General features: G+C 38.8%; 2 protein-coding genes across 2 annotated transcripts; one reads left to right on the top strand and one right to left on the bottom strand.

Annotated features, from left to right (window-relative positions):
• Nucleotides 1-498: 498 nt before the first annotated feature.
• LOC112157043 (integrin alpha-L) lies at nt 499-13,675 on the top strand. The gene is made up of 32 exons (XM_036214390.1): nt 499-1,232; nt 1,933-2,056; nt 2,236-2,327; nt 2,458-2,537; nt 2,617-2,725; nt 2,799-2,929; nt 3,019-3,161; nt 3,254-3,404; nt 4,107-4,302; nt 4,341-4,414; nt 4,976-5,093; nt 5,220-5,362; nt 5,616-5,762; nt 5,842-6,059; nt 6,752-6,776; nt 6,960-7,090; nt 7,724-7,869; nt 7,956-8,122; nt 8,205-8,321; nt 8,789-8,859; nt 8,941-9,082; nt 10,797-10,895; nt 10,998-11,077; nt 11,151-11,231; nt 11,350-11,425; nt 11,504-11,611; nt 11,694-11,735; nt 11,792-11,932; nt 12,005-12,106; nt 12,185-12,250; nt 12,329-12,439; nt 13,541-13,675. The coding sequence occupies exons 1-32, from the start codon at nt 1,109-1,111 to the stop codon at nt 13,655-13,657; spliced, it is 3,672 nt and encodes a 1,223-aa protein (XP_036070283.1). The 5' UTR covers nt 499-1,108; the 3' UTR covers nt 13,658-13,675.
• Nucleotides 11,979-21,518, bottom strand: LOC112157040. The gene is made up of 11 exons (XM_024289487.2): nt 21,172-21,518; nt 21,029-21,095; nt 19,594-19,860; nt 19,408-19,509; nt 19,209-19,323; nt 17,968-18,077; nt 17,773-17,903; nt 16,613-17,691; nt 16,447-16,548; nt 15,564-15,649; nt 11,979-15,281 (listed from the first exon to the last, which is right to left on the bottom strand). Exons 1-11 carry the CDS (start codon nt 21,252-21,254, stop codon nt 15,015-15,017), a joined length of 2,409 nt encoding a protein of 802 aa, XP_024145255.1. The 5' UTR covers nt 21,255-21,518; the 3' UTR covers nt 11,979-15,014.
• Between the last annotated feature and the right edge of the window lie 493 nt (nt 21,519-22,011).

Here is a 22,011-nt window from a genome sequence, read left to right as displayed (position 1 = left end):
TCAAGGCTGGAGAGCTTCTCATCTGTGGAATCTAACGTGTCGCTGATTCTGCTGCCTGGAGGCGGCCGCGGAGAATCTTCAGGACAACCAGGTTTGGAGGAAAGAGTGGTGGTGCTCGTCTTCCCCATGACCGAGGTATTAAAGCAGTCATCGATGTAGTTCTGGGTCCTCCAGGCGGTCAAAAGCTTATTCATCTTTTCCAAATGTTTGTTAATTGACTGGTGAATTTTGATATGGTGGTCTAATGAAAAAGCCAGAATTGCTTGTTTAGCTACTTACCAGGTTAACTCACCACACTCGTCTCGCATGCTCCTCCTCCCATTCACCACTGAGTAACCTCCTAAATCTTGCAGACAGTGTACTTCTTGTCAACACATTTCACTCCCTGATCCTCATATTTACGGTGAACACTAAATGTCTTCACACCGTGGGTTTTAGTGTTGTGTCTTCAAACATGAACCGGAAGCTGCTCACACGCCGGCTGTGTCGGCACACAATCAAGCGGCCACCTCGATGAAAAGTCCACGAAAATGGGCGCAGAAGTCCATTTGGGCTCCGCCCCCCGGGGGAGAGTCAAGGTAGTTTCTGGTAGGGAGGGAGGAGAGTAGGAGCAGACCGGCTTTGCAACAAAGACACGAATACTAAGACACGCAAAAGGTGCTCACAGTAGCACTTAATAAATAAAATGCGTATCGTGAAAAATGCCGTATCGAATCGTGGAACGGTAAATATTGTTGCATCCCTAGTATCTATAAATATTGCACTTTTTTTTTAACCATTAGCTTAGCAACATTGAATTAATTATGTAAAATTGCTTTAAACATCATTAATTCTTTTTGCTGGTTTAGCCCCCTAAACTGAAAGTAACAGTCGGCGATGTTGCCATTTTGTCTGACCTCACATGAAAAGGAGGGTCTCCTGATAATTTTGGGATTTTGACTTCCCGGAACAAGTCGGTGCTTCCTATTTGGATAACAAGGGGGGAGGCGTCAAGCTGTTCAATTATTCTCCATTCTACGATTTTTCTAGGATTTTTTTTTTTTTTGCTGGCATCCTGAGGAAACTTCACTGTACCTCCTACCATTGTCTACTCTTTAACTTTCGATTCATGAAATCATTCCTGGAAAAGCAATCAGTAACACTAAATGTCATGCATACAGCTCCTGCAACTGTCCTCCTCCACCTGAAAAAGATGCATGGCTTCTGCCTGATCAGCTGCATGTGGGTTACAGGTAGGACATAATTTTAACTGCATTTTAACTTTTTTTATTAAAGTGAATTTGTAAAGTAAAGTGTGTGAGAGAATGCAGAATGAAAAAAGTTGAAGCAAAGAACTGAGTTATATATATATATATATATATGTATATCCTGTATTACATATATATTTCCTGTGACAAAGAATATCCACTTATTTTTGATATTTGATCTGGATATTTTATATTGATTTATGAAATAATGATATGTCTGCATATAATTGATATGTATTTTATCTCTGTTTGATTTATCAATACTCTTGGATTTTTAAATGACCCGAATCTTTGTTAGTGAAGTATAAATAATTTATTTGAAGGTAAGAACCGGATAATTACAATTTATGTATAGAAATTGAAAAGTAAAAAGTTAAGTAAGGCAAAACAGGGGTAGGATTATATAAGTTTAATGCCTCCCACTTCCTTTCAAGCAATTAAACCCTTTTACAAACCTATTTCATAGTTTCAACGTGTCATGTTCTGTATAGATACGGTCAATGTGTCTATTTAAGAGTAAGAATTGTATTATTTACAACCATATGTGAATGTATGTGTGTGTATATGTATTATCCAATCAACTTCATGAGTAAATATCCAAAGTTTGATATATATATATCAGATGTTATAGATTCTACTCTATTCTATTCGGAGGATAAGAACTTTTTTTTAACTCCCTTTTCAGCTGCAGTCATCCATAATTCTCTGGCTTTCAATGTTGGAATAACAAATGCCAATGTCCTTTCTGGAGAAAAGAAAGACTTTTTTGGATATAAATTGCTTCAGTTTACATCTGCTGAGAAGACGAGGTACGTTTCTATTTGTTGTTATTGTGAAAACTTTCAAAAAGTTTTTTTAATGACCGCTTTAGGTTTGACAAGATAACTTTTACATCCTGTGATTGACATAAGAAAGTGTGTACACCTTTGTCGATAAGTCAGCATTGCACACAACGGACTGACCTTACAGTTTTTTCTGTCATCCACAGAATTATTGTAACGGCACCTTTGGGTTTAAATGGATGCGGGAAAACATGCAAATATCACTATGATGAAGAACCACGTTGTAACAACTTTGATGGTATAAACATGTAATATTCTTACTCCCTGAAACAAAACAAACAAAAAAAGTTGTTAAAAGAATCAAACATTTCATGAATGTAACCGCAAGATTGTTTTATTAAATATTAACTTCAATTTTATTTTCACAGAGTTTCTGGTAGCAAACACGACTGTGATCAATCACTTGGGTTTGTCAGTGGCGGCAAAACCAAATGGATCCGAGTTCACGGTAAGAGCTCCTTAAACTCAGATGGACCTTCAGGAGACATTCCCACTGGATTTCTAGCCTCTTTCATCTCCTGCTTTAGGTGTGCAGTCCAAACGTTGTCCATGAATGCTTTGGGAACTCCTTCCTCAACAGTTGGTGTTTCAGCATGAAAGATAATCTTCCATTCGTTTTTAAACCAAGCCTCCAAGGTGACAGAAACGGCAACACTGAAGTCTGTAATGTATATTTTTGCTCTGCTCTCATTAAACCATATTTTTTCAGAGTGCACCAAAAACAAAGTAGACCTGGTCTTTCTGTTTGACGGATCAGGCAGCATGACTGAAGAAGAATTTAAAAAAAACAAAGATTTCATTAAGAGCATCATGGACAGTTTATCCAACACAACAATCAAGGTCACTGAAGGACGACAACATTTACAGATTTATTTACATCAACCTAATTTTTGATGATTAATGTGGATGTTTTATTATTTATGTTTCAGTTTGCAGCGGTTCAGTTCTCCCGCAGACCCAGAATAGTTTTTGACTTCAATGACCACGTTGCAGGAAGAGCTTTGGAGAAACTGATGAAAGAAAAGCATATGAAGTCACTCACAAACACATATAGAGCCCTTCAGCTTATCTTGTAAGTTTCATTACACAACAAGTGACATAACTGTTTAAAGATAATTGTGAAGAGAAAGCTACACAAATCTTTGGATGTCACTGTTGTTCCAGAGACAACCTGTTTGGAAAAGAGTCAGCGGGCGCCACTCCTGGTGCAACTCAAGTTCTGGTTCTCATAACGGACGGAGATCCCAGTGATACTCAAAAGGACGTAGTTCTTACAAAATATGACCAAAAGAACATCATTCGGTTTGTCATCGGGGTAAGATATTAAAAAAGAAAAAAAAGAAAAAATTGAAATTTGAGTCTTTGTTGTAGAAAGAGTGAAGAGGCTGTTTGTTGATGATGCTACATTTGTAGGAAACATAAATAGCCAAGTATGAAGGTAAATATGTGCCAATACACACAAGTTTAAATCACATTTAAAACTGAATGTGAAGTTGTAGGAAAAAGGAATAAATGAGAAAACGTTGTACTTGTGGAAAATAATGTAATGCAGGAACTTGCCTGACAAAAATCCTAACTCATAAAAATGTTATGTGAAAAAAACACACAGCCCCTTCAAAACATTTGTACCTAAACTCACTTGTGTCAGAGTGTGATTAAAACCCCACTGGGAACGCTTAAAGAAAATAAAAAAAATTGTTGTTGGGGGACTTAAAAAATATAGTCAATATAGTATTCTGACGTTAATTACCCCAGCTTAGAACATTTTCAAACACAAGTTAAGATTTTTTTTTTAGGAAGTTCCCACGTTACATTCCTCAAGTACAATTTTTTCTCAGGTTTTCCTATTTGCTTCAACTTCACATTCAGTTTTACATGTTTGTGTGAGATTCAAGCTTGTGTGTGTTGGCACATATTTACCTTCATACATAGTAACTGTTTTATTGCTCAGAAGATATCAAATATTTGACCTGGAGTTATGTGAAAGTCGTGACTTCATGCAGATTTTTGGTTTTAGGTTAGAATTAATAGCATGGAAAAAATTAAACCCATCGCCTCAGAGCCAAAGGACAAACATGTTTTTAAAATTGAGGACTATAAAGGGCTTGATGGGATTTTAAAAACATTAAAAAATAAGATCATCATTCTGGAAGGTATGTTTGTTTTTTTTTTACGTTTTTATACCTTTTCGACAAGTTTTGATCTGATCTTTTGACACCCTTTAGTGATAAATGTGCATGATCTTTTTCAGGGTCCAAAGCGGCTCTGGCAGGAAACTTAACTAATGAAATGTCTCAGACTGGATTCAGTGCTGCCTATTACAAGGTGAGTGAAGCTAAATCCTTCCAGTGCTTTGTAATGGTTCTAAGAATATTTAAATGTTGAGGTATTTAGATTTAAAGGGTGCGTAACCATGCACAAAATGTTATTCCTGCTGCAGAAAACGCCAGCAACTCAAGCAGAAGGCTTAACAAAACAATCCTGTTAAGCTAGATGATCACAGATTCAGACTTCCGGGACCAATAACTCTTTTAAAAACGCTCTACACTGACAGCAAGTGTCTCTGTTGGTTTGTCCTAACACAATGTGTTACAAAAGTATCGGATCGGGACTCGGTACCTTCAAATCCACAAAATCGAATGACCCGGAATCGGATCGGGCCCAAAAAAACCTGATAGAGACGTCCCTAATTTTTATCCAAAGCAACTTTGTGGTTACTTGCTACAAAAGGTGGCAATGTGGAGTACAAATGCCTTAAGAAGCAATAACCATCCGACCTGGGATTTAAATTCTTGACCAACCAGAGGGCAGACTGGCTTCTCAATTCTCAAAGAAACAAACACCAGAAAATAAGCGTGTATTCTAATTTGACTTTACCATTGTCAGAACACTCTGATCCCACCGAGCCCAGAACCAAAGAGCTGGCGTGGTTCTCTGAAGGAACCTGATCTTCAACATGAAAAACAGATTTTGGATCCAGATATGGAGATGGATTCCTACATGGGTAAACTTGTCATGAGCTGCTTTGTGAATGAGATGTGTGCCTGATAGAAATCTGCTTTATTGTTTGGTGTCAGTGTTACTTGATGGTAAATACCTTGTGGTCTGAGTGTGTCTCCTACTGTTGTAGGATTTTCCTTATCCACCGGGGAGAGGAATGGAGTTCCTCTGTATTTCTCGGGCGCTCCCCGGTTTCAGCACACTGGACAAGTTGTAATTTTCACTCGTACCGGAAGACACTGGACTGTACAGCAGAGACTAGAGGGGACCAAGGTCAGTCATAAATAAGGCCTACTGGAATTAAAATTGAAAAGGTGTATTCTCATTTGGTGCTGAAAATACTTGAATTCAACAAATGCTTTGACTCTGCTGGGAAAGTTTAAAAAACTGTTCACCAACTTTCATGATTACTAAGAGGAAACCGCAGAACTTCCTGGCAACACCACAGCCTTGTGCATTAGCAGAAAACTCTAGATAGCTGTTGAGTTGCCTTAAACACCATAAATACAGATATTATACCCAACAGGTCGGTTCCTATTTTGGCGCGGAGATCTGCACTGTCGATATTGATTCAGATGATAGCACTGACTTCCTGTTGGTGGGAGCTCCAATGTTTTACCAGCCTCTACAAAAGACAGAAGGCAAAGTCTATGTCTACGCACTGACCAATAAGGTGGGTCATCGTGACACTTAAAAGACTGACATTATTGACACATTCATTTTGAAATAGTGGACATCTTTGTTTCCTGTAGATGCAACTGGAAATGAGGCTGAGCCTGACGGCTCCCTTTATGGGGAGATTTGGCACCACCATATCTAGCCTTGCTGATCTGAATGGAGATGGACTCCGAGATGTAGCAGTTGGCGCCCCTCTGGAGGACGATAACCATGGAGCTGTGTACATTTATCTCGGAGACAGAAATAGTGGGATGCGCCACACCTTCAGCCAGGTGACAGAAAATAAACTCTAGCAAATGTCCAAATGTTTTCATTCTGTTAAGATCCCTGACTTTAAATTTTCAGCAAACAAACAACTTGACAAAGATCAAACAGAAATCCAGAAAAAAAAATCACGTTTCCAGAGATTTCAAAACATATGTTGAGTGTTTTAGGTCTAGAACAGAGCCTCTCACCAGTATGAAAAGCCTGTAACTCTTCACCAGTGTCCACAATGCTTTCTGAAGACATGCAAGACCGCCCATCTCTAACAAATTTTCATAACCTAAATGAAAAAGTTTAACTCATCTACAAGTTTCATTTTTGTATAAGCAACCCATTTTAAGACAGCCAAAATATTACACTAATTTGACTTCAATTCGTACGAAAGCCCTAAAGGGACATCAGAAAAAAAAGAACAGTTACGAACTTGTTTGCATGAGATGGGCTACTGGAAGAATTGAGATCATTCGGTAAATTCTATTGGTATCGGTGGATACCAATTGAGAAGAATTTTTTCCGGCATCTGCAAATAATTATGTTCAGTCATTATTATTATTTATTAATTAGTTATTAATTCATAAAAAAACAGCCCTACTATTTTTATTATTTTGTTTGTTTTTTACAGGAAACTTTTTAATGCAATTTAGATTGAACTTGATTAATAATATCCCTCATGCTATCCAATGGGGTCCAGATGACCCCATCCTTACATTGAGGTGTTAGCCCTTCCATGACAATGGTGGACAAGGTGGACAAGACTTCATGTCTGTCATTGGACACCAGTAAAGACTGAAAATCACTGAAAAAAAAAAGATCAGCGCACTGTCTTGTGGGGTCCAGATGACCCCACTTTTAATGTAAACAAGCCTAGGAGAGCGGAAGGGTAACAAAAAATGTCATGAAGATCAAAAAGGTTTTGTTCTTGTTTTAGAGAATCAGTGGAAAGAGTTTTCAACCTGCGATGAAGTTGTTTGGTCTAGCCATTGATGGTGATGGAGACCTTGGACATGATGGGCTTCCAGACATTGTGGTTGGATCACAGGAGGCTGCTGTTGTTTTAAGGTATGATTGTTGTGAGCTCTATGCGAGAATCATGAAAATATTAATTAAGTGCCTTTCCTGCATGCATTTTATTTATTGCATTTGAGGGTGAAATTAATACCTCATCATTAAATGTTTTGTTAAAAACGGAATGCTGATTTTTTTTTTATAACAAATAATTATATGCTATATGTCAAACTAATAATAATAATCCATAGGATTTTCTGCACTGACGTTTATATAGTTACAATGTCTATCATTTTATACTTTGTGAAGATAAGGTACTGATGTAGCCACAGCTGCCCTGGAGCAGTCTGACAGAGGCATGACTGTCCGTGCGGACCCAAGACCCTCTGACCATCACTCCAACATAAATACACATTCAAACACCACACTGGAGGTAGGGAGGGTAAAGCGTCTCGTCCGAGTACGCAGAAACAGCTGACTAGGAGGAGCGGGGATCGAACTGCCAACCCTTCGATCATTGGTCAACCTGCTCAACGACCTGAGCCGCGGCCGCCCGACTAAAATCACAGCGTACTGTTTTAGGAATGTGAAACAATCCTAACAGACAGTGAGACAGATTTGTATGAAAAGTAAATTGATAACTAAATGAATGATTGAATTAATTTTCCTTCATGCGATGTGTTCCAGGTCTAAGCCAGTCTATAACGTTGAGGCTCACCTGTCGTTCCATCCTGAAGTGATAAGTATTGACGAAATCGATTGTGTAAGCAGCGATCATGAAGTTCTGCCCATGGTTAACCTAACAACATGCTTTAATTTAAAGGAAGCAACAGGTAGAAGAACCAAACTCATAAATGGTAGTTTTTTTTTTAAACTGTCGGTATTAATGTTTTTCGGGACCTGCTGTGTGCATTTGCAGAAAAAGCTAATCTCACACTAGGAATCCTGTACACGCTCAGTGTGGATTTAATGAGACAAACCCATCGGGGATTCTTCAATCCAACTGATAAGAAAACCAAGAGTCTTGACATCCACTATAACCTCACCACACAAGCGACGTGTTTCAATCATTCAGTCTTCATGCCGGTATGACTATTCATGAAATACTTCCTTTTTGCTCATTATCATGCATCTCCACACTGATTTAAACTCCTCTTTTCCTCTGCAGAAATGTGTCAAAGACACCTTAGCTCCTATTCCCATTAAGTTAAACTTTTCCCAGCCTGATAATGAGAACGCAATTGCCGTCCTAAACACAGACAGTAAGAAGGAGGCCATTTTTGAGGTTCGTACTCTGACAAATGTTGCACTTGGTAGGGGTTTATGCCTTAAAAAAATCTGAAAAAGATTAAATATTTAAAAGATAATGGAACATGTGGGATAATGTCAGAGCAAGTCAGATTCATTTTCTCATTCAAATATTTAAACCATACTGGTTAAGTTTAGGTTTGTGACAGGAATAAGCTGTACTAAATCAATGTTTCAATGAAATGTTTTAGTCTGATGGTGTGTTTTCATGTGTTCTGCGGTTTTATTGGATGAAACATCGAAGACACCAACTTTTTACTGCTACAATGTAAACGAGAAAATCTAAACACTGTCACTCTCAATTGTTGTGCAACATAAAAAAAATATGTGATTTTGAACAATCTATGTCTAAGTGATACATTAATCTTTCTTACAGGGAGCTAAAGCTGCACTTGTGTTTTCTTAATGGCAACAAATGTAGAAATATTTATTTTTTCTAAGCAGATTTCATTTGAGAAACGATGCAAAAGGAACAACACGTGCATTGCTGAACTGGACGTAGATTTCAACTTCATGTAAGCATATCTGACATACACAGAGCATCCACGCTATAACAGAATTTATGTCTCTGACTTGATGTACTTTGAATCTACAAGGACGCCAAAGCTGTTGGTGTCTGAGCAGAGTTACTTCAACGTTTCCATGCTACTGGTCAATAATGGGGACGACTCGTACAACACCAGCTTGACCGTGCTCCACTCTCCCGGCCTTTCCTTTTCCAGTATAAGTGTTACAAAGGTGATTCAAACTTTATCTGTCTGCAAACAAGGTCATTCTTAAGAGCATAAGGGATGAGCAAACAGCAGAACCAAAATCACAATCTGTCAGGGCACACACTATCCCTCTTAACCATTTTTTCACACCAAAAACCCTAGTGTTAGTTTGGTATCGTTTCCACAATGCATCTGGAATGTAGTTACAGTGCTTCACTTCTTCCACATTGTTTTATGTTACAGCCTTGTTTCTGAATAGATAAAATTAATTTGTGTCCTTAACATTCTACACACAAAAGCCCATAAAAATGATGTAAAGAAATGAACAGTCCAGCAGAAAGCCAAAGCAATTCTTCCTGCTCAGGAGGAGGGTGCCAGCAAGAGATATCCGATACCTGTAAATGATCGGAAGTGTGGACTGACCAAACTCTCAGTTGTTGGTAAAGAGGGTCGTAACTTGAAGGTGAGAACCTGAACTAGCATGATAGGGACATGGACACCCCGAGGCTCTGATGAGAGCGAGTCTCGGCTCATGGCACAACCGGAGATCTCAGAGATCCCCCTCCCTGCATGGAGAGAGAACCACCAGTCCAAGGAAGCCAATGCTTAAGGGACCCGACCACCACTGTCGAGCGTCTGGCACCCTCCACCAAGGATGGGGAAGGGGACAAGATCAATGACCACCATTCTCTTTGTGTAACATGTTTGTTTAGAGAAAGATGTAGTTAAAATTGGTGTGTGGAGCATCATGGGGACACCTCCTGTTTATTGGCAAGTATGTTCAAGTTCCCACGCCCCCACCCCACGATAATATGCAATTAAAACCAAGTCGGTGGAAGCTGATCTGTATCCAAGTAGGAAGGAACCACTTCCAAGGGCGGCCGTGGTGCAGTGGCAGGGCGGTCGACTCCTGATTAGAAGTGAGCGGGTTCGACTCCCGCCTTGCCCGCCCATGTGTCGAAGTGTCCTTGGGCAAGACACTGAACCCCGAATTGCCTCTGGTGGGAGGTTGGCGCCAGTGTTCGGCAGCGGAGCCACTACCGGTGTGTGGATGTGTGAATGGGTGAATGGGTCTATGACTGTGAAGCGCTTTGGGCCCTCGAAGGAGGATAGAAAGCGCTATACAAGTATACGCCATTTACAAGTAGCCCAACCCCCAAAGTACGCCACAAATGCCCCTTCCCCTCCCATAACACCCAAATGAACTGTCACATAAGGAAGGAGTTAGCGGCCAGATTTTTGACTGACCCCAATTTTATCTGGAAGCACCTGTTGCCCAGCACCAAATCACTGGGCCCCTGGCCTCCCCAGCCAAGATGGCACATCGCAAAACTCCCCATTACACAGAAATAGAGGGAAACAAAATAGGAACAAGCTCCAGGGACATATCCAACCAACAAACCCACACACTTAAGAACTTTGCCAAAGCAAAAGCTATGGTCTGGACCCAAAAAGCTCAAGGCACCAGTCGGAACAACCCATGAGTGTATCACTGAGTACCTCCCGTAAGAACATCCCCATCCCACCCCCAGCCATAACGAGGGCTGACCAACAGACCACCCAACCCCGCCTCCACTAGACCCAGGGAGATATTCTTTCAATCCACACCAAATGTTTTCCCCTTCAGACATTTTTCACTGTTGTGTATCTTAGTGCAACAAAGCACCAACACATATTTGTTGAAACAACCATCACAACTCTGAATGTGTTTAAATTCAACAAGTTTTTTCTCTTAAAAGGCCACAAGACAAACTCTATACAAGTGCTATGATCTGAAGGAAGAGGGTGACGGAATTCAGTGTGGCATCAGCCATCCCGTGTACCGCAGTGGTTCCTCAGTGAGTCCCAACATTTGGCAAGAAATGAACTGTGCCACCATTCCAGAAACAAGTCAAACGTGGCAACTTATCAGCCTAATCTCATCTCTTGTTTCTATCAAGGCAACATTCCACTTATCTTTCCATGTCATTAAGGATATTGACTGGAATGACACAATGACTATGACCGTATTTGGACAAAGGTATGCATATGATCTAATAAGTTTGTTTATTTCCAAAACGTTCTCTGTAATGGAAATACTTGTTTGTCCACAGTGACAACACAAACTCCAGCAGGATTGGTTCTGTGACCAAAACCATAAAGGTACAATATGAAATCAGGATGGCAGTCACAGTGTAAGTTTTCCCTTTCTAATCAAGTGTTTGAATATTTCAATTAATTTCACAAATACAGATTCTGTATGTTATTGAATGTTTACACAAGAAATTAGTCAGACTGAATCTTCTTTCATAGGAAAGAGGACAGTGTCACCTATCTGAACTTTACAACAGAGAATAACAAACCCAAAAAAATGGTCATCACTTACCAGGTGAGACGTCTGCAGCATCCTTCCCTCAGACAGAAAATCAATGCGTGTATAAACTGACAGAGCTCTCATTGTTTACAGATAGATAATACTGGCTTCAAGGATTTTCCGGTCAATGTGTCGCTATATTTCCCAAAACAAGTTCAAGAAAACTTTGAATTAATCAACTATCAAGTTTTCGTTCAAAAGGTATGCTGACAAATATTAAATAAAAACCATTCTCATGATTGTTTTTATGGCCACAGCATAATTTGTGACAATTTTTTTTCAGAACAAAACCCAGTGCTCTAGCACTCTTGATCCAAAATCTGAGGCGAGTAAAACTGCAGTGGAATATACTAAACCTTCCAAATCCTTCAGTAACATCAGTTTGCTTTGTTACAGGACTGCACACAGAAAAAGGAATGCATCGTCACACAGTGCAACAGTTTCAGTCTGAAAAAACACTCTTCTGCTGCCTTCACGCTACAGGCAGATGTGCATTTTAGAGACATTCATCGTTATGTCAAGGTTTGTACCACAACAATTGGAAACAGGAAAAACAAAGACACTGTTCTTAACTGGCATTCTTTTATTTGACAGGAATTTTCTCCCTTTACTGGAGGAAGAACAGAGATCAGATTCAAGAGTTTGATACGCGTCGATACCGACAGAAGCCGATATGTGCTAGCTTCCAACAATGAGGTACAAGGAAGGTTGACGAACCCTCAAAGATCCTGTGTCCATTCATTTCTCAAATGCAATTTTTTTTATTGATCACAGAAAAGCTCGAAGATCAAACTTTTGAAGAATGGCCAAGTCACTGAAAATGATCAAACAGCGAAATGGGTACGACGAAAACATCCAAACGGACACAGAGAATACAGAGAACAATTGTTCACAACTTGCATTTTATGTCCCAAACAGAGCGAAGTTCGAGTTGAGATCATCGTTCTCCCCAACCAGTGGCTGATCATTGGAACTGGAGCTGGAGCAGGATTGCTGCTTCTCATCATAATAAAGCTCATCTTATGTAAAGTAAGATTTTCCAGTAGAATTTTCCAGTGAATTCTGTTTACATTGTATAACTTCGCCAAAAAGTGTTTTTTGCCTTACTTGACTGTTATCCATTCCTAATGAAAATATATATAAAAAAAGATTTCCCTGTAGATAACAGTCAAGGCAGGACTGTCGGTGCAGAGGTAGTCCTACGTTAAAATCCCAACATGCCTCTCCCCTGTTAGCTTACAGCTTCCCAAATTTCCAAACTAACATTAGCATAGCAAAAAAATAAATAAACATTAAACAATTATTAAAGCTATCCAGCCGTACAATTTTCTGCCAGATGGGAGCTAAGACGAGGAAAACGAAGGCATCCAAGTGGATGCATACGAACTGGAGCAGAGAAAGGAGACTTTAGCTCACCTACGGTAGTTGCTGCATCCCAACAGTGGGTTTTCATCTGCTCCTGATCCATCATGATATGAATTTGATAAAAATAAAAGTACTCAGCGATGTAGTTTTAATCCTAAATTATTTATATCATGCAAAAAAATGCTCATTTCATTGGAGTAGGTTTTTAGAGCAATATAGAAAAGAGCTATATAGTAGAGTCGGTTGTTTAAGTAATCAAATAGATATTGAATATATTTGTAAATATTTAAAAATGGCCGACATTTTGGATTTTTCTTGTGGCTGACATGCTTTTCTGAAGGAGAGGATCCTAAGGTACATCCATGCCTAATATGGTGCTTGTAAAAAAAATGTACAATATGTGTGAAATGAGTGACTCCGCCAATAAAGATAGCTACCATTTCACCATATATTTTAAATGTAGATTATTCTTCTTTTGAATTTGGACACTAATTACTCATTTATTCCTTGTGGGGTGGATAAATGAGTGCAATCTTCTCACAGATTCAACTTTTTAGGGTACTACAAAGACCAAACGTTCTAAAAGAATAACAGTGTCACAGTGAACCTCAGCAAATTATTGATTTTGCATGAAAACACCAACACTAACTCTTTGAAACTGACCTATAACTTCATTTTTGGAGCTGTATGTTGACCACATTACCAAAAGACTGCAAATATGGTTTTGCTGTTTGATCTTATGATGTTTTTCATGTCTGTTACAAGCTGAGCTACTTCACGAGGAAAAACCTGTCACTGGATGAGCGCGTGAAAGGAATAGCCTTCTCTAAGACCCCAAAACAACCCACTAATGGTCTCATCGGTGGAACGGTTTCTAAATAAGTTCTCAACGAACAGTGTCTTTGGGAGAACAACGGAGATCCTCAACCAGACGAGGCAAACGTCATATAAAGCCAATTCTAAGCATTAATTGCTTTTTCTTAAAAATTGCATGTTTAGATGTGTGCATGTGAAAATTGAAGTTTATCTATGTCTGTATATCTCAGTTAAATATCTGTTCAATCTTGTAATCATTGGTTCCATTACTTTGAGGGAACTGATTTTAGTGTCTTTTGTTCAAAGGTTTTATTAATATTTTCTGTTACACTTCTGACTTTCATTAATAAAAACATGGAAAATATTTTTACATGTAATTTTACTTGACTGAAAGCATATAGAACAAGATTAAACAATTAACATATTTTTTGCTGTGTCTGGAAAAAATGTTTTTAATAGTAAATTTGTTTGATGAATAAAAATTGTATTTTCTGCAGGCTGGTGTAAAAATGTTATACTAACATTGTACTTAGACCTAAAGAACCACTGATTATCTTTAGACCAACTGTAAAAGCATTGTTTTTCATAAGGATTATGCTGTTTATATCAAAAATAAAAAAAAGCTTTATTCTAGGACATAGTTTCTGCGGAGTGGCAGAAGTTCATTCGGAATTTGCCTTTGAGTTGTGGGAGGTATTTTTGGTGGAAAGCATCCCCTCCCTCTTCCCCTGCATTGGTGAGAGTTTGGAGCATGAAGATTTTGGCCGCTCAGTGTATTTTCTGCATTACAAATACGCTCTTCTTCAAACTGCATTTTTTTTTGTCCGATACTGATTACATTTCCATAAATGCAGCTGAATTTTCTCAAGTTTTTTCTTCTTTTATGCACCAATTTTAAGGTTTATTATAGGTCATAATAAATGTAAAAAAAATCTTGCCTAAATAAAAACATTAAAAATTATTTCTTCCTACCTACAACAATCATTCTTGATTTAAAAAAATATTCTTTTTTGTTTAGTAAAATACCTATTAATATTGGTGTAACTGTAAATGATTACGTCAAATTTTTTTTTCAAAATTTTATTTAAAGTGCGGTGGAGAAACATCATATATGTCGTCATTCAATATTCTGTTTTTGGGACCAAAGTTTTAAACAGAAAAACAAAAAAGTGATGTATTACACATTTAAGTGACCAATTTATGTCATTTAAAAAAAAGTAAAAAACAAAGAACTAGCTAAAACAAAAAAAAAAAAGATTAAATATAAGTTGTTTAAAGGATCTAGTTTTAAAAAGAAGATGGTTTCAAAATGAGAAGAAATCTGAGGGGTTTGTTACTTTTATTCATTTTTGTTATTGTTTTGAAAACAAACAGAGGGGTAAATCGCGATTGGGTTCCTGCGTTTGGGTCGGTTCCTGTGATTTCAGTCAAAAGCAGAGCTGTTTAAAGTCCTAAAGAGCTCCTTGAACAAGCCCAAAGCCGCACTCCCACTGATCCCATCGCCTTCCTCTGACGATCGCTGAGTGTGACGCTGCATCAGCGGCGCCGCTGGTTCTGACGGGACCGTGAGTATGCCGGACTCTCCCACCTGAACGGCGGTCGTACCTGGACTGTAGGGGTTTGAAGGGCCTGTTGTGTCTGTCTGCTGCTCTGCTGGTTTATCTGAAGTCTGGTTATAGGAAGCTGGAGTCTGGTGATCAGAAAGAAAACATTTCAACTCCATGTTTTGTATGGAAAGCCCTCCATTCAAACCTTAAACAATCACAGCTTCATGTAATGGTATTTAAACACCAAAATATCATCCAGTTACATGCAATTCTGCCTATAAAGCTCCGTATATGATAGTTTCTGGAATAACTGTTTCCTCTATACCGAAAAACCAAAGCAGGGTTTTATTAATGCACCTTTTACATTTAAACAGTCACCATGTCAATGATTAATGATCTGAATTTCTTGGTAATCAAACACAAACCTTATTGTTCTTCCACTGTCTGTTTTTCCTTTTCCGCTTTTGCGCTGTTGAACTACATTCTGCGCTGCTCTTTTCTGTGTTCACCCCTGAAATACAAAATCAAGCAGCAGAAATGGGAATACGTGTTACTGATATTAGATATACATTTTGGGAAATAAATATAAATTTAAATGTATTTAAAGATTAGAAAAAAGAAAATGAAAAGCGGCGATTGGTTTTATCTCCATAGTAACCATTTTATTTTTTGGTCACCCAGGGATGACGAACAGGTCCAAGTGATTTTTGGGAGGAATTGCAAAAGTATTTTTTTTTTTTATTCCCTTAGCAACTGGTTTTTATTTTAACCACACTACCTTCTTAATATTTTCATTCATGTCAGATAATTCATGTATTACATTTTCACAACCATCCAGATGTGGAACCTTCCGAACAGTCCATGCTAACGCTATTCAAAATCGACAAACTTTAATATAAAGATTTTTTTCCCAATTATGTCACAAGAGTTAGAATGTAGTGGATCAAAATCCCAATGAGTCTACATTTGTGGAGGGTACTAAAGTAGATTTTTAGGAAAATTCAAGATGGCAGCTTCTTCCTAAGGTCATGCTGTTAAGCTAAATTAAGTCATGTGACCAAGAGGGATGTTGTGAACAGAATCCGGACGTTTTTCAAAATAAAACTTCCTTCAGGATCAGAAATTAAACTAAAGTTGGTGCATGTATTTCTTTTTTTCTGTAGCAAGTGAACCCACGGACCTGTGGACCTCTGCTATAAGAGGTTTTGGCTCCATTTGTTTGTTTTGACGGTGATATTTTCACTTAAGGGTGCAGTAAGAAAGAAAAATTGTGAAAACAATCTGGTTGGTCCAGAACAATCAGCTGACCTTCAGGGTTCGTGTTCAGAGCGCGGTTCTGTCTCTTAGTGTCCTCCTGGTATGGACCCAGACTCACAAACAGGGTTTTCAGAACTGAACCTTCAGACTTCACTGCACAGAAGAGAGTTCGTTATGACACTTCAACAGCTTAAAAAGTGCAGCAGCCCGTTCTCACCTCTGGGGGGCGATGCATGAGGCACCCCCTGCTGAGTCCGACATGCAGACTCGGTCTCAGAACTAGAGGAGCCTCTGGGAGACACCATCCTCCGGAGAGTTGGCCTTTCATCAGTGGTGACCCAATGAGGCAAAGGCGCCGCCACATCGGAGGCTTTCTCCCGTCTGATGGACGGGGCGCCCCCGGCGGGCTGCAGTCTGCAGGGAGGGGGGCTGGAGCGCGCTGCCGCAGACTGTGAGGGCGGGGCGGTTGTCCCACCCAGTGGAGATGCAAAGAGACTGAGAAAGGACGTGTTAGATGTTCTGTTTCCTTTTGTTTCTGACGACTGTCTGGGTTTGTTAAAACCCAGCAGGCCACAGGCGGGTTTAGGCATTGCACCGTCAGCCAAACTCAGAGAAACACCAGAAAAAGAACTTTGTTGTGAAAATCCCTCAGAGGAGGGGTCAAGTTTTAGGTCTGATTGTGAGTTCTGGACAGAACTTTTGAATCCTTTGACTCCAACGGAGGGTTTTGTTAAAGATGGAAAGTCAGGTGTCAGAACTGAAACATGAGGTTTGAACATTGAAGGATGTTTGGGAGAACTTTCAGAGCGTGAAGATACTTTCGGAAGGTGATTGTTTCCATCTCCACGTGGAAGAGAAGACAACATATTCTCTGATCTTTTCATCTCAATCTTAGAATTTTCCTTTAAATGTTGGTTTTGATCTGTGATTTTATTAGAGTATGTTGGGACAGTTTTTGTGTTGTCAGCAAATTCTGAACTTTCAACTGATTTAAAGGACCGGAGGAAAGCATCCACAGAATACGGAGCTTCGTTCGGATTTACGGAGCTGGAGGACGTCTCTGAAGAAGACGGAGGGACAGAGGGAGGTTCTTGACTTTCGGGTTTTGTAAAGAAGCTAAATAGCGGCCTGGAAAGCTGAGGCCCAAGAACCGCTTCCACAGAGTAACAGACTGGCTCCTTCTGGTCCGGACTGGATAAAGTGGGACCTTGAGGCGGATCAGCATCTGACCCAACATCTTCATTCTGATGAACTGATGTTTGCTCCTCCACGTCTGCACTGTTGTAAAAACTCGGCCTAAAAAGATTTTTTTTAAAAGAAAAATCAGGTGAAAGTTTGTCCTAATTGATGAAAAGTTGAGAGTTTGGATTTGCATACCTGAGAAGCTCAACGGGAATATCAGGATTCTCGATTGCTGGAGGAGCTTCAGACTCGTTCACCGGCTCTCCCAAAGACTCCTGTTCAGATTTCTTTTTCTGTTCGTAGAATTCGATGTCCCGTTTTATCGCCTGCAGCGAGAAGCAGGTTGAGCATTCAGTCGGCAACCTTTCCCACAGTTTGACCTTTACAAACCTCGTCCAGCAGCTTCTCTGTGACGTCTGTGAGCGGCTCGTGTGAAAACCTGCAGTTTTCTTGCTGGGAGCACTTTCCTCTTCGATGGAAGAACTTGCAAGGGAATGACTGTGCAGCAGAGCTTAGGAAATATCTAAGAGTCTGTAGTAGTGCTGCCACGATTAGTCGACTATTAAAATAGTTGACGACCAATTTAATAGTCAATTAGTCGTTACTTTATATTATATGGAGTCAGAGTGTAGTAAAGTTAAAAGCTATAATGGCATTATGCTAACTTTTTGGACCATTTTGGCATTTATCAAGATTTTTTAGGCTATTTTGGAGTTCAGCTAATATTTCAGCTACATGCTAGCTATTTTGGCTAATTTTGGCTTTTTTTTTGTTTTAGGCTAATTTGGAGTTTAGCTAATATTTCAGCAACATGCTAGCTATTTCAGCTAATTTAGGCTTTCTTGTTTTAGGCTAATTTGTAGTTTAGCTAATATGTAAGCTACATTCTAGCTATTTAGGCTAATTTAGGCTTTTTTGTTTTAGGTTATTTTGTAGTTTAGTTAATATTTCAGCAACATGCTATTTTGGCCAATTTAGGATTTTTAAATTTTTTAAATTTTAATTTGGAGTTTAGCTAATATTTCAGACACGCTAGCCATTTTGGCTAATTCAAGATTTTTTTTCAGTTTTTTGGGGGGGGCTAATTAGGAGTTTATCTAATATTTCAGCTCTTTTGTGTAATTAGTGATCTTTTCAGTTTATTAGGCTAATTTGGCATTTAATATTTTAGCTGGCTTCAGTATTTTTAGCTATAAATTTCAGCATCTTTAGCTATCAGCACTAGCATCTTCAGCGGCCAAATTCAGCTCACAGCATTCAATCTAGAATTAGATAGGAGTTTTTCCTTATTGGGAGGGAGGGTCTAAGGGCAGGGATAACCAGTTTTATTTAGTCTGTTTTTAGCTATTGTTCATATTTTATGACAAATTTTCTGCATCTGCAAAATTACTGGCATGAAGCCCAATTAGGCAATGTTTCTTTGTGATAATCTATATAAATAAAATTGAACTGAACATCTAGTTTTTAGTTAGCATAAAGCTAATGATGGTTAAGATGTGTGCTTTACATCCAGTTTCTCCATTACCTGATTAGTCGACTATTAAAATAATGGTTTGTGGCAGCACTAGTCTGTAGTTCAGCGCACCTGCCCAACAAAAACACAGTTTTGTGCTGTAGAAAGAGAAGGATATTGTGCATGTATGGACAGCTGTCTCCTTTCATGCAGACTCCTATGAAATAATATTTGCACCCGGCTTTAATGAGGTCGTTGTAAGCCTGGACGTGCTCCAGCTGGCAGGTGTCGGCCTGCAGAAAAGAGAGCATCGTAATGAAGGACCGCAAATGTGGAGAAAGAGATGTAGAGGAATCAATCGCTGGTCATTTTTGTGCCTTGATGCATCGCCCCATGATGAAATGTCGACACAGCAAGCGTCCGTCCACCTCCAAAGCATTCTGCTCCTTGAACTCCTGACTCATATATCTCGTTTCTTCCTGCAGATCACAAAATATCGGCGGAAAAGAACATATTAATGATGTTTGCAACAAAGCAGAAACACTGACTTTGTTCTGTCTCACCTGAGCGATGTTGTTTACGCCTCTTTCCCATTTTCTTGGCATAGGTTTTCTTCCATCCCTGTAATCGTTTCTCCCTCTGCCCATGCTCCTCGTCTGTCTTTGCTGTTTGTTCTTTGAACTGTTGGAATTGTTTCTATATTGTTGACCTTTGTGATGCCGGCCGCCACGGTTTTGGGGTTTACCATGTTGATCATGTCCCCTTTCCCTCTTGTGGACGTGACTTTCTTTGAAGGCATCACCAGATGCGTTGGTCTGGAAACGTCTTTTCTACAAAACAGAAAATTCACAAATACTGTAAATCTGATCAAAGAAACTCTTTTATATTAAATATTTTATTCATGGTAAATTTTAAGTAACCATCTACTTTGGATTTTTACCTTTCCATTAAGGACAATTCATTTGACTATTAATCTCTGCCACTATTTTTGTGTATTTTATTCTTTAGATTTAGTTTTAAATTCAAGAATGGTGGGATCTTAGAGACCAACCCTTCTTGTGGAACGGGGTCCTTGCAGTGGAACCTCCCGGGTCTAGGTGCTTGCTTTGATCAGGGGGTTCCCATGATGATGTCCTCTGGGTCAGTCCCCAAAATATGAATTCCTCACATAGGCGTCAAGACAGGTTTTCTCTTTGTTTCCATTCCTGTTTCAAGTTTTATTCATGTTTCATGATCTTGTATGAGGAAACAAGGGGGGAATTCTGTGTATTTTATATCACTTAAGTATGTAAAGCATTTGCATTACTGTTGTATAAAAAAGTGTTTTATAAATAAAGTTTAATTTGATAAAGTGGATTAACAAAGCGCAATATAAACATTTACATTCCTAATCTTTTCATGAATTTACTTTATATGGTCAAATTAAAAGATTTAGAGCTTCTGCGTGCTGACAAAAATTAGAATTCAAATTTTAACAATTATTTTAACTGAATTTGATGCCTAATTTCAAGCCCATTTGAGTAAAAGGCCTCACACACGTCCCCCTCCACTGCTGTCAAACAACAATGAACAATTTCTCCAACCAGACCGTGTGAAATTAGCACTTCCCCGTCCCATGTTGTGAGCCAGAAGTCATTGACAGAGCCCCTGCTGGTGTTCTGAGATCTCAGTGGAGGCGGCAAAGTTTGTAATGATTGTTTTCAACTCAAACTGTGGGCCTGGAGCTGATATTTCTCTGTGGCTTAGACGTCACACACAGAGAAAATACTATTAAATTTAAGATTTACAGCATCATATGTATTTCCAAAGATTGTACTAACATTTTGAATTAAAGGAATAAAAAGAAAAATGCTTTTATTTTGGCAGCTCGGTGGTAGGCTTAACAGAATAAAAGCATGGTGACTTAAAACTGCTAATTTCATTAAATGTGACTCTTAAAATAACGAGTAAGGAGAAAGTGAACTTGCAGGACATTAAACTAACTTTACTTGAACTCACCTTCACGTGGGAGCCAGTATTATTACTCTGTGTTTTCCTCTTTCTTCCTCCTCCCTCTGCACCGCATCTAAAGTCAAATACAAACAATGATGGGAAACTTCAACAAACCGCATTTCCATCTGAATTAAATGAACTTTTAGTACCGGTTTGTTGAGTCTACTTGACGGGGAGCCTTAGCAGCTTCGTTGAGACAAGGAAGGCTCGAGAACAGGTTTGCGAAAGCCATATTCTAATCAGAATAAACAGTTTCTTCCATGAATCGGATTTCGCACATGGAGGGAAGCTAATGCTGTAAACATGGACTAAAACACACTTTTGTGTGAAGAAAAAACGGCATATTTTCGTTTTACATTAATGTATTTGACTGTCTACTTGATTTATATTCATTTTCAAGTAATTTAGAGTAATAAAATCAAGTTCACGTTAGCTGCATGTCCCCGCGGTTTTCTTCCGTGTTTTGACCTACGTCACTTCCTTGGACTCTACCAAGTTACAGGAAAGGGGGGTTCATTTTGTCCACTTATTGTTGTTTAGAAATAAATTAAAGTTTTTAGAGGAACAAATATATTGAATTTATTTTTAAATATGTGCTATAATTTTCTAATAATAGAAAAAACGTTAGATTCCAGAGAATGTTGTGGGTGCGTCCTGCTTTTGATACTTTTTACCCTTCTGTGTTTGAATAAAAATTGGCCCGTTTTTGTGTACTTTTAGAGATTTAACCACGTTCCGCCCATCTAATTGATATTTCCACATTAGTACAATGTTTCTCAGTCAATACATTTATGAAACGTGTTAAATTGATTCATATTTTCCCAGGATGTTACTGTCTTTACATTATAGTGAAGTTAACAAAAACAAATTCTGACAGAAACATAAACAGTATTAAATGTTCTGAACAAACACATCCTGCTCATGTACAGACATTTCTGTCTGAATATTTTTTAAAGATATTCTTGTAATTATTAACAACTTTTGGGGGG

Source organism: Oryzias melastigma, linkage group LG1 (genome assembly GCF_002922805.2).
Source record: "Oryzias melastigma strain HK-1 linkage group LG1, ASM292280v2, whole genome shotgun sequence".
Taxonomy (NCBI): Eukaryota; Metazoa; Chordata; class Actinopteri; order Beloniformes; family Adrianichthyidae; genus Oryzias; species Oryzias melastigma.
The sequence above is the reverse complement of the archived record's forward strand: the minus strand, read 5'-3'. Positions and strand labels throughout refer to the sequence as shown.